The 18,525-nt window shown below is 36.0% G+C and overlaps 1 protein-coding gene across 1 annotated transcript in view; it reads right to left on the bottom strand.

The window, feature by feature from the left end:
* Positions 1 to 7,707: 7,707 nt before the first annotated feature.
* The window catches only part of LOC122563224 (ADP-ribosylation factor-like protein 8A), a 49,534-nt gene continuing 38,716 nt past the window's right edge, over positions 7,708 to 18,525 (bottom strand). The window contains exons 6-7 of the mRNA XM_043716808.1: positions 15,889 to 15,959; positions 7,708 to 9,650 (exon numbers count right to left, since the gene is read on the bottom strand). Of these exons, the coding sequence (XP_043572743.1) occupies positions 9,601 to 9,650; positions 15,889 to 15,959 (121 nt within the window). The 3' untranslated portion in view covers positions 7,708 to 9,600. The remainder of the gene's footprint in view (positions 9,651 to 15,888; positions 15,960 to 18,525) is intronic.

The raw sequence follows: 18,525 nt of genomic DNA on the forward strand, positions 1-18,525 counted from the left end.
CTTCTTCACTATCCTATCTACCTGTGACTCTATTTTCAAGCAGCTACGAACCTGCACTCCAAGGTCTCTTTGTTCAGCAACGCTCCCTGGGACCTTACCATTAAGCGTATAAGTCCTGCTAACATTTGCTTTCCCAATATGCAGTACCTTGCATTTATCTAAATTAATCTCCGTCTGCCACTTCTCAGCCCATTGGCCCAGCTAATCAAGATCCTGTAGTAATCTGAAGAATATTCACTGACTGAAGTTTGAGATTTCTCACCGTCTCCATATATTTCAAGTTCACATTTGTTCTGATCCCAGCTGATGACATTATTTAACAGATCATAAGTCAAAAAAAGGTTTATGTTCTTTTGTTTACCAGGTGTGTTTACTGAACCAGATTTTACTTAATTGATACATCAGTTTTTTTTTGCTGTAGGATGTAGAGACCCTGTACAAATCTGCCGACATGGACTTTTCACATCCAATAGCATAGACTTTCTCAGTTCTCATAACCTGCAAATTTCTAACCAAACTCTCAAGGCTTTACAAACTAAACCCTTCTACTGAGGTGACTTGTTCAGTGAACTATTATAGAAAGAAAACATAACTTTCTTCTGAACTCAACCTTGGTGACTTTGGAACTGTAATAAAAAAAGCTTGTTTTGTCTTAGATGGATCTGAATTGAAAAGAAATCTAATAGCTTTCATGATTGCTTTGTCAACATTTTCCATTTACACCGCTGGGGTCCACGGTCACCTGATTTCTGAGAAATACTGGATTTAGATCCCTGCCATGGAAGTACTCTAACCTTGCTTTTTTTGTTGTTTTAAGAAAATTCTTCACAGAAGAAATTAATGCCCATTTGCCTTTATCTTGAAATCAAAATTCCAAAAACAATATTAAATACACAATTTCATCACATTGATAATTTAAAATTTACACCCAGTTTTGCAACATTTTCTATATTTATAATTCCAAAGTAACCCACAGAAACTTTGAATTATTTGCAGTAAATGTCAATGAGGTTAATTACACTCAAGATCTACTATTTCCAGCTTCAAGCTAACAAGCCAACTTTTTGAAAGAAAGGAACAATATTTTGGTTTTGAGTAGCACCTTCTGTGAATAACAAGCAACCAAAACCTTCAGGCACAATTCCTCCTAATTCTCTCTCATTTCTTGTATGTTTCTTTGGTTCCAACTGCCAAATGAATGTTCAAACATTTCATTACTAAAATGTTAGATGATTTTATCATCAATCTCCAAATGATTATATATATCCAACTCTATTACAACAAACATTTCTTAATTTATTTTCATCATGGATCAGACATTTCCAATTTTCATTTATTCTTTAACTTTGAGAGAAACAAACCTTATTTAATAGTGTCCAATATTTTGACAATGTTGGGTTTATTCAGAAGGTGCCTCGAAATATGTTTCCATGCTTTTCTCAACCTTTTAGGTTATCCTAGAAGCCTTTAGATACATTCCAACCTGCCGGTTTTGTTTTAGATCTGGGCTTTATTTTCCCCAAATTTATCGAGTGTGCAGCTACTGACAAGGTCATAAATAAGGTTGTTTTAATGTGTTACTTCCTTCTCAGGCAGTCTCTCAGGAGCAAGGACGAACACTGTTGGACTCCGAATGAACTGATAAGTTCAATGAGCAATCTGCAGACTCGACCACATGGACTAGATAGTTTTTGAAATATTGATGGAAGTTTGAGAGCTCTCATCAAAGATTTAATCTGCACCTTCTCAATGAAGAGTCTTCATATTTTTGGCGCCCTGCCAATTAATTTGTCAACCACAAGTCAGAATCTCCCATGAATTGATGGGTATGTTTGATCTCTTCAGAAATTCTTGCAGGAGATCCCCAAAGCATGCCAAAAATATACATATTGGTTTCATAACTTTGGTCCTGCATATATTCCCTCATGCTTCACCTTTAATTTTTCAAGCATTCACCTATTTTAAATAATCTGTTTTCTTAAAATGTTGCTTGTTAATGTTGTCAACTCTTGCTTCTACATGCTATACCTTGAAAACCAATGGCACTTGAATTATTATATACCCACTTGCATTCAATACTGTTCCTGTAATAGGTTAACATTATCTTTTGTATCAAAATCAGCAAGGCAATTTTCCCACTCAAGTTTAACCACATTAGTAACTCAAAGGGGCCATGCACGTCTAAATGTAAACAAAACAAAGGCTCCACTAATGGCTCCTGGAACCCAAAAAGGAATGTCGCAGAGAAAAAAAAATTAATAATGGGACTACCAGGAATTGATAGAAGATTCACTTTTGTGTAAAAATATTCTAAATTATGTAAGTGGTAGCAAGGGAACTGGTTATATCGCACATTGACTTTAGACCAGAATTACATTTGCTTTTGCTGTATCTCTCACTGCTCAATAGCTCACCTCAACATCCTTATGAAATCAAGGTAACTTTTAATGTAAAGAACGAACCATAGAAAGCAGTAGAAATGTTTGTAAAAAGCAATAGATATTTAAAGTTAAACTTAGATAAACATTTCATATCAAAACGGTTGTTAATACAAAGCTATTATGATTAAAAAAGTTTACACGAGTTGCTTTGGGTTCACTGCAGGCAATGTTGGCTGAAATGATCACATTGCCCACCCGATGGCACCAGTGAGAGCTTTGAAGTATTTCATAGGTCAAGCCTCAAGAAAATACTTGTGGTCAGCTGTCAGTGCTTAATGAATGCAAATATAGGCGTTTGCCCATCTGGGAAGGATGGGAAATCTGATGGTACCGCTGCAGAGTTGAGCCAGTATCCAGCCCTTTTAAAGGGGATGACAATCCAGCAGAACAATATAATACCAAGTGCCTGGCAGCAAGCAGGAATTTCTTTTTTTGTTAGAGATGAGAAACATTCAAGTTCCTATTGAGTCCAAAGAAATCAGTGGCACAGACTTATTTTAAAAATAGAATGACCCCTTTGAGCTGTTGAAAATCCAAGGACTGTTGGTTTGGTTGTATTGAATCAGTACAATCTGATGTATGCTCCATTCTAATTAAATGCCAAAATTAGATCAGGAATCTGCAGATGGAGGGGCGGGGCTCTAACTTGCATATGTACGCAGATCTCTCTTTTAGATATGAGTGTAGAATGTCTGCTTCCTTGTCTAGTCAAAAATCATACCGGACTGGAGGTAGGTGATTAGGAGTGTCCTTGCAATTTTTGGTGTACTATCAGCCCATTCTCACTCTAAAATCAGATTAAATATTTCAATCAAGATTTGTTCAAAATTGAAGATGTGAAGTTTTGAATGGCACCTCATGAATAAGACTGAAGTGAATCCTTTCCAAACTGCACAAGCAAACTTTCTTTTAATAGTGCTCTTGATATTTAAAAAAAAGATTTTCCCAGGGAGTTCAGACTTGTTTTACAGCCAGCAATCATTGGTTACCTACACCAAAGCAGCATAAGAGTCCTTTGTTCTGGGCACTGACGCAGAACAATAGACACAATGTTCAAGTGCATTAAAAAGGAAAAGAATGAAAGCAGCTAAATGAATTAATGAACCTACCAGCTAAGATGCGGAGAGAGAAAAAAATTGGTGGTTGGCAAGGTCAAGAACAATCTGTATGCTGCTTAAAGCAAAAGTTTGTACTTTGTAGTTTTTAGAAATTTGGCGAGTGCTTTTGAATGCAAACATGCATTAAATTCCCAGGCAAAACAAGGTGCTGAACAAAAACTAAACAATAATGAAATTCACTCAGTTTAATACAGCTTTATTTGAACACAGATTTTTTTTCTTGCAATTAACACCTTCATTAAACGCAAGTGCAAACTGAAGTCTAAAGGGAATGAATATCAATGTGTTAAGGCACTGTCTTCACACAAATAAAAAGTCGCTCCATCTTCAATTTTAAAGCCAACAGTTGCAATAACTTTCTTGTATCATGTACATATCCTAACCACTAAGTTGCACTGCTGACTTTTCATTTGCTATCTCAAAAACAATATTTAAAATTGTAGACTTTTGTAAGATCTTTTAAATAAATATACTTGACACTTAAATACATCTACAAAGAGATTTGCTCAGAACTAGGCCAGCAATTATGTCTTATGATTGGAACAAACTGCAATTTAACATGAAGTCACGTAGATAGAATTGTGGGAACTTCCTTTGTAGCAGCATTGAAACCGATTCTTACATAATATTAAGGAACTTCGAGAAAATCTATATTTAAATTCTTACACAAGATACACTTCCAGTTCAACCATTACACCTGCAATGTTGAAATAGTAAAAATGAACAGATATTTGTCAAATATTGATGAATTAAATGGATTTCCAGATGATTTGCAAAATGAAATTCATTTAAATCAACACATTGCAAAATGTAAATAAACTCACTTTATTATGTTTGGTACCTTTTTATTATTTAATTGAAGTATTTTCTTCAACGAAACACTCTAAAAATCCTCGGATTCGACCCACTGTTGGAGAGAGGTTTCAGCCATTTTACAGAATGACCCAGTACTGTACAGAATCCATGCAACAGCAGTAGTTGAAGTATGCATCCTTAATCGGTGAGAACATTCACACTTCCTTTAGAAATCAGTGGCAGGCTCAGTAAGATTAGTAACATCCTCAGTGCTTTTCCACCAAGCCTTAATATCATCAGGACAACTGCATTCAGATCACACTTTTGCCTCTTTCACCATGTAAAGTACATAAAGTACATTAGCATGTCATTTTAGAGGCACTTAAAAGCTCCCAGCTTCAATAGTGGGATTCAAATGCATACTTTTTGATCATTAGTTTGGGCCTCTGGATCACTCATCCCATAATAAACACTGCTGCTGCACATCACATTGTAGTTGAACTCTAAGGATTGAATTGCATAGAGAGATTACTCAAACAAGAGGTGAGTCTTTTGGAAGTTAGAAGGCAAAGAGCTGATCAAAGTTTCCAATAGAGTTGGTGGAGAGAAAATACTTCTGCTGGTCGGACAAGCTCAGGACCATTGTGCATCATCCAAGAATTAGATGGGAAGCTAGGAAAAGCTTCTGCACAAAATGGTAAAACTTTCTCCCACAAACTGCAATGATGCTGGATCAACTTCATTTTTTATTCAGAGATTGAAATACTTTTGTTAGCCAGACGTATTAAGGGATATGGAGCAAAGGAGGGGTATATGGAGTTAGGTCCATAATCTACTTTAACAATGGAACATGCTCAAGGTGCTAAATACCTGAATCGTGCTTCTACATTCCAATTACCATCAAATCACTTCAACTCTCTTTCTTCCCAAGTGAAGAAAAATGTGCCAGTGAGTGCATATGTGTTTTTTTTTTACACAAAGACTTCTCAATATTCTCATTGTTGAAACGGTGATGAATTTGGAATAATTCACCTACCTGGCTTACAAAATACCGTCAGGCAACTTACTAAATAAAGTACAAGCGGACTCAGCTTTGTTTGGAAAATGCATTTAGATTAATGGAGGACCAAGGTTGATGCTTTAACATTTTCAAAATGCTATGTGTTCCAACAGCGTATCACTGTAAAGGAATCCAAAATTTAGCAACACAATCAAAACTTACTCCAAAAGGAGAGGTGAATAATTTCACTATCCATGACAAGTTAACGGTTGTGTGCAATACATAATGCATGATTGGAATGCATTTAAACCTATTGCTCACTTACTGGTTGGTGCTATGGTGAAGGTGCAGAGAAGAAAATTGCCCAAGATATATATTTGAAGTATTCATCTATTACAAATCCCTCCACGGCTTTGTACCATTCTAACTTTGCAATGTTATCCAGGTTTGCTTCCCAGCCATCTCTTCCAATTCCACTTTTCTCCACTTCACCAGTCAAAGGAGCCTTCAAACATCATATCCTTCAACTTCAGAATTCTTGTTGCCTTACTCAAATCTTCCTCTCAAATCCAAATACCTCTTCAAAGTTGATGCTCCACCAGTGCTTTGGTCACCTCCATAAAATTTCAATCAACTCCTGCTCAGTGCTCATTCAATTCCAATATATTCACACACAACATTTTCTGAAATATTTATTTTAACAATGCCATACAATAGACCAGACCAATCCTGTTTGCCCCCTACTTTAAAAATTCAGCCCTATTTACTTGCCTGTCCCCGTTAACCAGTTGAGCAATAAACTCCTTTTAATTAAATCTCAACTTGATTCATATTTTGAGGCAGTATTCCAAATTACAGGATTTGGCATTATGCCAAATAACAAATCAGGTTCAGTTTACTTATACTTCAAAGTACTGAAAGCATCAATTTTTTTTAGATTATGTCTAATTGATTTTCCACTGGGAAAAAATCTCAGCATCTTTGGTAGCTCAAATACTTAATCCATTTTAATTTAATTGTCCTCTTCAGTAATCCCCTAAAAGCAAGATCATCCTCTGCATAAGGCTCCGGAACTGAAAGCAGAATGACAGAAATTAACCAATTTGTTATACAAATCCACAATAATAAACGTCTAACTTTTATCTGTTTTATCACTAGCAGAATGTACTAACTGTTTCAATGAGCATGATCACTTCTGTTGTTATAATCCACTACATGTCTATCTTGCATTCATAGGTCACTCTTGTTCCCCAGATTTAACAACATGCATTCCTTAACCATCTGATATATGCAGAAGCCCAGAAACAAGTAAACACCTGTCAATCCTGCTTCCCCATTATGAACAGCCCAAAAAATAGTCATTGATAAGTAGGCTTCATACTTCACATAGTGGCTTATATTAAATCCAAATTAGTTCCTGCCTTTCATATTAATTCACTTACTTTGATGCAAAATATTTACAGTTTGTCAACAAAAGTTAAATTTAATTAAATCATGCAAATGCACTCAATTTAGGTATACTAAGCCAAGTCTCAAATGGTGCCCACAGCATTAGTGTTTCCCTCAATGGATTAAATGTTTAGATTTGTTTCATTGTCAAGATTCTTAGTATTTGCACAGAATTGAGACATATTGCATCACTCCCGTTCCAAATAATTTCATTTTTAGGCAGCTACATTCAACAGTCTGACATCACTGACCACAAACTATTACGTTCCTCCGCTCCACAACATAAGGCTTTAATATTCTCTAACAATTTTTGTTTTTACGTCTGCTTGCTTTCACTGTCCTCTGATTTTAAATTGACCTCAGATGACCTATGTTTTCTGTCTACAATGACAAATGATACTGTTCCAGCTTGTGATTTTTCTTTGCTTTAACTCCCCATTGCCTGTATGACTTCAGTCAACCAAAGCCACGCCCAAGTTTTGTTGTTTCTTTATTGCCATTTCCCCTTTAAGGGTCTTGTAGAAACCCATTCCATTAAACATATTTTTCACAACCCTTTCTCATGTTTTCCTTTAAATCAACATTTGCTCTTGCACAGTAAAGCGACTTGCAGCATTTTTTTTCTTTGCTCTATGCTGTATCAATCCAAATTGTTCTTTGAATATTCTTTGATATGAAGTGATCAAAATAAAGATACATCTAATTGCATAAATCAGAAAGTGAAATGCTTCACATCTTTTAACCTGATGAGCAAAAGTACACAATTCTTAACATCTACCAAATCGGAAACAAGGCTGATCCATGAACACATTTGAAGATTTTAAATTCAGATTAATTTCAATTAAGAATGAAACTACATTGAAGATAAATGATTCGCACTGTGTGAAAATACAAAAAGCACAAATTTTGTGTGGATGTATTTATTACAGCATTAGCTTCATCAAATGACAAGAGCAACAGTACATCAATCACCCACAGGACAATTATTTGACAAGTTGACTGTACAAGTCAACAAACTATTATATATGACACAGTATGCATTAGCTTCAATTATTTAACGATTTTCTAAAACTGCAGGATAAAGGATTCACTTAAAACCAGTCACAGTTCAAGATAAAACATATTACAAGCTATTAGTCCATCATTCGTCTTATACAATAGCAAACACTGCTAACCATTAGCTTTTACAACTAAGTACCTGCATGTAAGCAAATTACTACCTAGTACAATATTTATCACAAATTTGTGTTTTAAAAATTTCAACAATTTGGTTTAAATCTGTATGTACAAAACTGCAATTTAAAACAGATTGTAAACTTATTAAAAGGCAAGTCACAACAAAAAAAAGAACAAGCTCATCACCCGTTAGGTTACCTGTCAAAAGTAAAACTACTTCAATGTGCAATCATAGAGATGTGCTATTAATACAGCAGCAGTTTAAACATTTAAGGAACCATGCAGGCAAAAAAGCAAGAGAAATTAAAAAGCGGATAGTAGCTTGTCTCATTTCCCCATCCTGAGTAGATTTCAATGCTTTAATGTTGCTTTTTTAAAAAAACTACACGCATATCAAAAAAAATCTTGGAATCAGATTTCAGCTATTAAGCACAAATATAATTTATGTGGCAAGGATATCAGAGAAAACTGGTTCAAGTCACATCATCGGACTAGTGATAGTACTAACCCTTAAAAAGGTGACAATGCACGTTACATGCCAAATAACAGAGAGAGATACCAAACCACACCTTAGACTTCCTCAGAGAGTTGGTGCAGGCACGATGAACCAAATCACACCTCTCTGCATCACAATTCAGTGTCACTGTCCACCATTTGATATTATTGAAAATGACAAACTGAATAACATGCTTTGATTTACAGTACCACCACGGAGCAGTAAACTAAATACTTTAATTTAAGGCCATGTTATTCTCTGTAATATTTTCTCCAAATAGCAGATCTTGTAAACAACATCATTTAGCAACTTAGCAAATTAAGTACATATTCAAATCAGATATCAGGCATTTGCAAATACTAATCCCTAGTTTCCTAGGCGCTGCAAGTTTTCTTGTAATGAACCGGTAAAACCTTCAACACCTTAATGTACATGGTAGATTATATGATGACCATACATCATCTCTCTCCATCATTTTCCAGCAACAGGCATTCATCGGATGGGTTCTTTTGTATTGACATTTAGAACATCTTACAATTAAAGATACAAGAGATATGGCTTCTCTGTAGATGACTTCATTGACTTCTTTTTAATATATAAAAATGCAATCACTTTTTCAAGTAGCTCCATACTCCCCACAATTGTTATTGAGGTTCAAATAACAAGACTAGGCTTGTTAGGTGGAGTAATGAAGTAAATGCATATTTACTCAATATAACAATTGTCCACTGCACAAATACCTGAGCATGCTCAGTTAATGCAATGGAATGTAAACGTGCTTCCTCAACAGCAACAACTGTAGCATCCTGATAAAAGGAGTTCCTTCCTACAATGGGGCTTTAAAAGCATGCATATTAAAAATAAAAACATCCCATTTATACAATAACAAAACCCTTTTCAAACTGACAGCGGGTAAATTATTAATTTCATAATCAGATTTAGTAACTTAGCTTAATTATATAAAAACATAAAAAAGTGCAAAATAATATTGTACACTCTCTTGTGATAAAAACTTTAATTTGACCTCAGTATTGTTGGACAGCTTTCTAAACTTTCTTTCCAGGGAAAGAGGTCAGGGTTAACTATGGCAGGTCCTGGGTGATTAAGAAATCAACATCCTTGTTCTCAGCTGCGTTTGGTCTTTGAATGTTGAATGAGCCACTGTAGTGTTATATCTGAAATTAATTTGTAGAAAATTAGAAATGCAAGTGGCAAAATACTCCACACTCAATAGATTTTTATATATAGTCACTGAAAATGATTTCTAATTGTAAAAGCACAAGCAGCAAATCCAAACATAAACCATTCTCTACATTTATATATTATGTGCCTTTGCAAACTGCCAAGTTTGTTCAGTACATACTGCTCAAATTTTGTAGCCACTTTCAAGATACATGCCAATGTATACAAAATTAAACTTGAATGTATTAACCAGAATGTATACAAAATTAAACTCGAATGTATTAACCAGAATGAAAGCCATTGACCAGGGCAAATATACAGCAACTGTAAAAATACAATAAGATAATAAGCTCTTTTTGACTCTTTTTTAAAATGCTAAATAATAAGTCCCACAGAGTTGTCAGTACTACTTGTATTTTATAAGAGAAAAAAATTGAACATCACAGGATCAAAGAATCTAATTCATCTCCAATGCAGTAGCATGCATTACTGAAATGATAATCTGGAAAGAGCACTTGGATTTTTAAATATTCCTTCAGGGCATCTGAATGTCACGACAATTACTGCCTATCATTCACATTCACTGGACAGTTCAAAATCAAACATTCTTGTGTCTGGCTACATGTAAAGACAAAAAAGTGAAGGAAGTTTGCTGTCCTTTCTCGTAGTAAACCAGATAGGTATTAACAATAGTTCACCATTTTCACTATCATTATTAATGGTACAATATACTTTTAATTCCAGACTTGCTCACATGAACAGAACTCATCCTCCAACTACATTAGCAAGATTTGAATTCATTTTGCTAGATTTTTGGCTCAGAGACTAATTACTAGAACAGTAACAAGAATTATACTATTATTAAAAATGTTTATCTTTAAATTTATTTCTTATTTTCCCAATTTATACTATGAAGAATGGTAATGTAGATCTTTTAGTTTTTCTCTTTATTTCTCCATTTTTATACCCAATCTATTTTAGTGCCAAAACTTGGTACCTAAGATAGTGCACATTTCACTGCACACATGACAATAAACCTAATTCTAATTCTATTAATAAATGCATCACTGTTACTGATGAACTCCATTACAGAATCAAATGAGAGATTGCCAAAATCTCAATGAGAACTATGCTCCCTCAATATATTTACTGCTTCATAATGCATTGTTGAAGGTTTTGACATATTACAGTATCGTCTGCTTTTATTCTACATCAGGTTAGCTACTTAATGCAAATTAAGCAACAATCAGAATACTAAAGTGTGCAGCTCATCCAGTGGTACAGAAAGTGCTCAGGTCAGGGACTGTATGTTAAGTGTTACAATACTGCAGTAAACCCTTCTGTTAATTAAACCTAACACCCAGAAAAGCTCAACTTGCCTCGTAATCTGTTAAAATATAAGAAAGAGAGAACTCCCAAATTCCAATATTTAAAGAAAATAATATCAATTTAGTTCTTAAACTCTAAAAGTGAACATTAAACAGCATCTATTCACAAATCTAATCTCCCCCTTTCTCTTAACTGCTTATTATCTGTATAACAATATGCTGTTCGAATAAGACACATTAAAATTACATTAACTTAATTTCAACATCACACAGCTGCTGTCGTCTTCGGTATCCTTCTTCCTTGGGTGACTGGCTGTGTGGAGTTTGCACATTCTCCCAGTGTCTGCATGGGTTTCCTCCGGGTGCTACGGTTTCCTTCCACAGTCCAAAGATGTGCAGGTCAGGTGAATTGGCCATGCTAAATTGCCCATAGTGTTAGGTGCATTAGTTAGAGAGAAATGTGTCTGGGTGAGTTACTCTTCGGAGGGTCGGGGTGGACTGGTTGGGCCGAAGGGCCTGTTTCCACACTGTAGGGAATCTAACCTAATCTCCCTAGGTTGTCTTCTTTCTTTTTACTCCGAATGTGTTTCATATGAAAAGGTACCTTTGATGGAGTGTTTCCTAATTCTTGGATCTCTCTCAATGGCAGTTACTCTCGCTGCAATTTTCAAAACGTCTGCACTTTTATATCCCCAACATTGGATCATCTCATTGGTTCGATGTTGGCAAAACAATAAATTCTAACTTGATTGGGTTTTAGTATCCTGACATAATTTAAACTGATTTGATAACAATTCAAATTTAACCAAACAGCAACTCAGGTATCCAAATGTTACATGTTTTCAATTATCTAGTATGCCATCTAGTCATATACACAGGTACTTATAATTTCAGTTCAGAACAGTATTCACTCTCTCTTAAAGGTACTGTACACACCTTCAACTTCATAACATAAGGAAAAATACACTGAAGCTGTCTTTGACTTGCTGTCATTTAAAATGGCCATTCTGTCACTGTTGCTCCAAATCTCATACCTTTTCAACAACACTGAATAAACATTAATGCACAAGGAAAATAAAAGATCAATCAGCCTGCACCACAGAGCCATTTTCATAAGTATACATCATGAACCCAATGCTGTCCAACAGACATTTAATCTCAGTGACATATGATCCTAATGACCGGTGTTTTATGGCTGATTCAGCAATCCTCTAAACAGCAGCTATTTCCTCATCTGCAAGACAATTGGTGCAAAATCAGTGTGAAGAGAGACCAATAGATCAGGTAACAATATGACAAACAATTCATCATTTTCAGTCCTGATCATCATGACTATATAGTTAGAGCAATACTAACAATGATGTCTTCAAGCTATCACTTCTGTGTTAATGTATCTAATGGTAAATTTACAAGATCCTGGGCCTGAAGGTACCATCTGATCTCCGCTAGGAAAGTAACTACTGGAAGCAACTAAAGAGATTGTGACAAATCTTCAGGGAAGCAGAAGCTTCTTTTAGCGTCACTACGACACAATAATCAAAATACGTTTCAAATTTGTGCCCAGCCCCAGTTTAAGTGTTGGTCTATTTGGGTGAAAGGGTTAAAGATTAACTAACAGCATGAATAAAATTGGCTGATTGATTGGAAATGGTAATTAATGGTCAATGAGCAATTTTGGGCTGGAGGGAGGTTTGTAGTGGAGACCCAGCGATCCATGTTGGTATTTTGGCTTTTCCTGATATACAGTAAATTCTTGGTGTCCATGAAATCACAAATTTACCTATTCACGCCAAAATGTCCGCAGGCAAAAATCATATGTCTGCAATTTTTAATTTACTTTTAAATAAACTCTGCACTCGTGAACTATTTCATTCCAGGGGTTCTCAGAAATGAAACTCTCATGGATACAGAGGAATGAGTGTACATTAATGATCCAGATCAAATGGATAGGGGACAAAGTTTGCAGATCACAAGAAACTTGGAAGCATTACACAGTGAAGACAACATTGCAGAACTTCAAAAGCACATAAACACCTTGGTGGAGTGGGTAGAGAGGTAGATTAAGTTTAATGCAGAAGTGTGAGGTGATGCATTTTGATATGAAGAGCATATAAAGACAATATAAAATAGTGGTTAGTTTTAGATGAAATAAGCAGGAGGCCCTGGATGTGTCTGTGCAGATATCACTGAAGAAGATGGCATGTAGAGGCAACAGTTAATAAAGCAGACAGTATCTTGTGCTTTACCAATAGTGGCATAGACAACAACGGCCAGGTGGTGATTCTGAACATGTGTAAGACATTTGTAGGACATTAGCTAGAATACTGTGCACAGTTTTGGGCACCAGACTATAGGAGAGATCTAGGTGTTTGGACAGAATACACAAGGGTTTTACAAGAAAGATTTCAGTGGTGAGAACCTTCAATTTACGAGGGTAGACTGAAGAGGTTGGTACAATTGTCCATGGAGCAAAGCTAATTAAGAGATCTCAAAAGAGACTGGATGGAATAGGTACAGAGAAACTGTTCCAGCTCATTAAAGGAACAAGAACAAAAGGGGCATAGATTTAAAGTGATTTGCAAAATAGGCATCATGACAAGATTTAAAACAAACCAGTTTTTATACAATGATTGTTCTGGATTTGGAATGTTCTGCTTGGATGTTTGGTGCAGGCAGATTCAATTGAGGCATTCAAGACAGGCTTTGAAGATATATTCAAATCAAACTGTTCAGAGATGGTATTGCACGCCTCAGGAATAGGTAGCACTTCAATCGAGGCTTCCTGGCTCAGAGGTAGGGAAACAACTACCGCACCACAAGAATCCCACAATGGGTACTGGATGCTTATCTGCATTTAAGCAGTCGAAGAATCTTTAATGGCATGCCCAAGATTGAGACAAGGAGAAATTTCTTCACCAAACGAATGGCCTGTGGAATTCTCTGCCGCAGAAAGTAGTTAAAGCCGAAATATTGAAGATTTTCAAGAAGGAGTTGGACATAGTTCTTAGAACTGAAGGGATTGTTACAACCCACTGCGATTTTTTCATTATTTTTACTTTGTTTGTTAATTTTGAATTGGAATTATGAACTCAAAACTGTGAATTTTGGATTGTGATTTTAATTTATTCATGAGGTCAGACCTGGAAGTTAATTGTAAGCTGGTCCTAATCAAGGTTTTGCAGATGCTTGGTCACCAAGGAAGAGTGTTAATGTTTAAATACATATCAGAAGCTGGCTACTTAGAAGGTCAGTTCCTGGATATTTGTTCCAGCAAGTCTGAAAAAGACTTTATGATCAAGCAGATACTGAATGGTAACCATGATCTCAGGAGGGAGATGGTCAGTCCGTCAGGGAGTGGTTAGTATTTGAATTGGGTTTTAGACTGAATCAGACCAAATTAACAGTCAGTCATTCACCTCATCTAGAGTAAAATGTCTCCTTTATATTCTAGTTAACAGTGGCTGCAATTCATAATGTGTTTCCTATGAAACACTTTGAGAACTTTTGAGGAATGACAGTACATGAATATCAGACTCTCGCTGCCCAAGTCCATTGCCTGCATCGGAAGGCTATAGCTGGGCTTGAGCTCTTTACATTATTACAGAATATTACAATTCATGTTCAAATAAAAATTCCAATTTATTGAAACAATAGATTTTCCAATATTTCCTCCATTATTCAAATTACAAATTAATTCCAGCAGCTGAGTTTACGATTAAATGCAAACCCTGCTGGGTTCAGAGTGCTGCATCGCTGATAGTAAAATATCTTGTATTAGCTATAACAAACTGAATAACAAGTAAACCGAAAGGACCTCTGGACAAGCACATGTCACAATGCAGTAAGACTTGAGAATTGAATGAAGCACATCCTGTTTACCCAGGAATTCATTTGCAACATTTTAAAAAGGTGAATATCATTGTTGCTTATGCATAATGGATGGCATTCAAAACCTCCTACAAGGCAAGGCTTGAACAGAACACGTGTAAAAAGAGGCAGCTTTTCTCCTTTCTTCACTTTCACTTTCCAGGTTTATCTGCCTTAGAGATCCACTTTCAAATCTGCTAACCATTCAGTCTTTAACTTCTGACAGATTTTCAGATGTTGTCCCTTTCTTTCAAAGAGAATCATCCTTGCTTTCGAATATTGCACTTTTGACATGTCCAACCTAAGATTCTTGAATAAGGTGTCACCTCAAAAGATTATGTTAGTTAGTCCAATCCTTCCATTCACTGTTCATGCTGTTTATCACAGCAAGGCTAAAAGACTAAAACTGTCAAAGACACAAATGACTTTCTTTGCCCTATATTATTGCTCCATATCCTCAGTTTTCCAACAGGGCTGGCTTCATCTGTCTGCTCCACTAAATCTCCTCTATAGTGGACCTCACTAGGACAGCTCTTCATTCAAACTGATTCACCTTCTGTAAGTCTTTTTTTCAGCATTCCAAACTGTTGCCCAAAAATCTTCTGATTCAGTTCTTCTATGCACTTTCCTTCTGCCATCCCATCAATAGAACAACTTTTAACCATCCTGACTATATTGTCTGGTGTACCATCTACAAATGGCCCCATATACATCCCTCATTCCATTTAAAAGCTTCTTCAAAATTGTGTCAATATCATCAGTTGCCGTTCCTAATTTTCACTACTTCTCAGTACAGACAAATCTTCTGCAAAGCATCTCAGAACATTTCCTAGATGAATGAAATAACTTATATTAAAAAGATCCATTATCTTAGGTCTGATTTTCCATAAGGATCTTCTATTATTTCCGAAGTACAACTTGCATCTTGATTCAGATCCAACCAAAAGGAACCAAAATTTTGAAAGAAATCAAAAGACGTGCTTCACTACCCACATCCCTTGAAAGTGAAAGCACAATCTTGCCAATAAGTGCTTACCTATGTTATCCTTTTCCTTGCAGGAGATGGAATAGCAACAGATTTCTCGATCTTGGATAGCAGACAGGTTCCTGACATCATGAAATAAAGGGAACATGAAATATAGCTTTTAAAAAAAATTCAATGTACTAACAATGCAACTAGTAATGTCTATATCAAAAATTCAATGAGAATGGCTTTGGATTACTGGTCTGCAAATTATATCTATGTAAACTTAGCAAAAAAAAACTTACTGTGGTCAACAGATAAACAACTTCATTTTCACAATAATTAACTAAAACATTTTTCCAACCTTTTGGAAAAAAATGGTAAAACTTTACAAAATTCCTCAAAGGTTCCAATAGCTAGATAGTTGCAATATTTTATTATTTTACTTCGGATTTCAGTTTTTAAATGTAAAGACTTAATGCTAGTTTTATTACCTACATAGTGATGAAATTACATAATGCAGTGAAAAGTAAAAAAAAAGCAGGGCAATACATTTTTTTTGCACTATCCACCATGGGATAGATTTTGTAGAATATTCATCAGGCTGTGCTTTTTAGGAAAATCACCTCTAGGTGGAGCAAGGAGCACACTGGTTCAGAAACTCCAGTTGGTGTGTTGCATCATTGCCAAACGACTGATGCAGCTGTCATCCATTTGGAGGGATAATCCATTGAAACACACCTCCAACTTTCCGTGAAGCGAGAGCGGGGATGGCTCTCTGATTTGCAACATTTTTAATGTCAAAACTCATTGTGTACGCATGATTGAAAAAAAAGGAATTCTCATTATAGGTAAGGGAAACATTTCAGTTGTGATTCATTTCACGCACATTACTGAATCTGTTGCATTGGCGAATGAAAATTTTCAGATGTGTATTACAACAACAAACTATTCATATAGCAGCTTTGACTTGTATAATATTACAAGGTGCTAAACAGGAGCATTCTCATACAGGAGCATTCTCTACCACCACCTGATGAAGGAGCAGCGCTCCGAAAGCTAGTGCTTACAATTAAACGTGTTGGACTATGACCTGGTGTTGTGTGATTTTTAACATTATCAAAAAGTCTTGTACTGAACTAACCGAGGAGATATTGAGGCACATGACCAAAAACCAGTTCTACAGATTCAGGGAACATTTTATAGGAGGAAAGAGAGGGAGACACATAACTTGCTTTAGAGCTTTAACAGCTGAAAGCACAGTCATCAATACTGACAGAATAAAATCAGGGATAAAAAGAGAGAAGAATGGCTGAGCACAAATATCTAAGTGCTAGAGAAGATTACAATGATAAACTTGGGTAGCAGGGAAGAATTGAAAACACACGTGGGCGGCACGGTGGCACAGTGGTTAGCACTGCTACCTCACAGCGCCAGAGATCTGAGTTCAATGCCCGACTCAGGCAACTGTGTTGAGTTTGCACATTCTCCCCATGTCTGCGTGGGTTTCCTCCGGGTGCTCCAGTTTCCTCCCACAGTCCAAAAACATGCAAGTTAGGTGAATTGGCCATGCTAAATTGCCCGTAGTGTTAGGTGAAGGGGTAAAATGTAGGGGTAAAATGTAGGGGAATGGGTCTGGGTGGATTGTGCTTCAGCGGGTCGGTATGGACTTGTTGGACCGAAGGGCCTGTTCCACACTAAGTAATCTACAAAAAAAGAAAATCTTAAACCAAGGCATTATTTAACTGGGAGCCAATATGTGATGGATGATAAGCAAATAAGAATGGGTCAGAGTCAGGGCACTGGAAGTAAAAATTTGAATAACCCCAAGCTAACGGTTGGTGGAAGATAAAAGTCTAGCTAGGAGTGACCTGTGCTAACAGACATGGAAAGTGTTTGAACAGATAAATGTGAGGCAGGTGTGCAGTCAGACAATGTTAGGAGTGCAAACTACTGAAGGATGAGCAATTATAGCGCTAAATTAGAGATATCTACTTAACTGTTGACCAGTAGAATGGGAGATTTTTCACTCGGCAAATTCGCAAAGTCTACTTAAGAACTCACTCAGAATACACATGGATAAGATTTATTAAAATATTTTTACTGTGTTTCATTGATAACAGTAAAGATTTTGCTCTTCATCTCTGGTTCTTGCAACAATTACCTTAAATCTGTTAATTCTGGTTAGCAAATCCTTCTGTCCCTAGAAACAGTATATCCTTTTTTTCTCAACCAAATCCCTTTATAATTCTGAACAGGTCTATTAAATCTCCTCTTAACCTTATCGACCTCAAAGAGAAATAATCCAGCTTCTGCACAATTTCTAGATGCCATGCTTGTAAATTTCTCTAGAGCCTTAAGATATTGAGCCTGATGCTCAGAATTGTCCACAATAAATCTAGCTGGATTCTAGCCTGTGTTTATTGCTTGTGTGTTTCTTTTATATGCAAATACAGCTAATCAATAATTAAAAAGAATACCCAGAGGAACACCGCTGTGAACTTGCAGCAATTTGAAAAATCACAGTTCTCAGCTACTTTGTCAATTTTCCACTCATTACTCCTTGACAACTGGGGTTTCAAGTTCAAATTAATTCCTTCACCTGAATTTGGTCACTTTGCTTGGTTCAATGCTTACCCAAAATCTAATTTCTTGCCAAATGCAACTTCATTTGCGAGCAACCCCTTTACCTATTACCACTTCCAAAGA

Source organism: Chiloscyllium plagiosum, chromosome 26 (genome assembly GCF_004010195.1).
Source record: "Chiloscyllium plagiosum isolate BGI_BamShark_2017 chromosome 26, ASM401019v2, whole genome shotgun sequence".
Classification (NCBI taxonomy): domain Eukaryota; kingdom Metazoa; phylum Chordata; class Chondrichthyes; order Orectolobiformes; family Hemiscylliidae; genus Chiloscyllium; species Chiloscyllium plagiosum.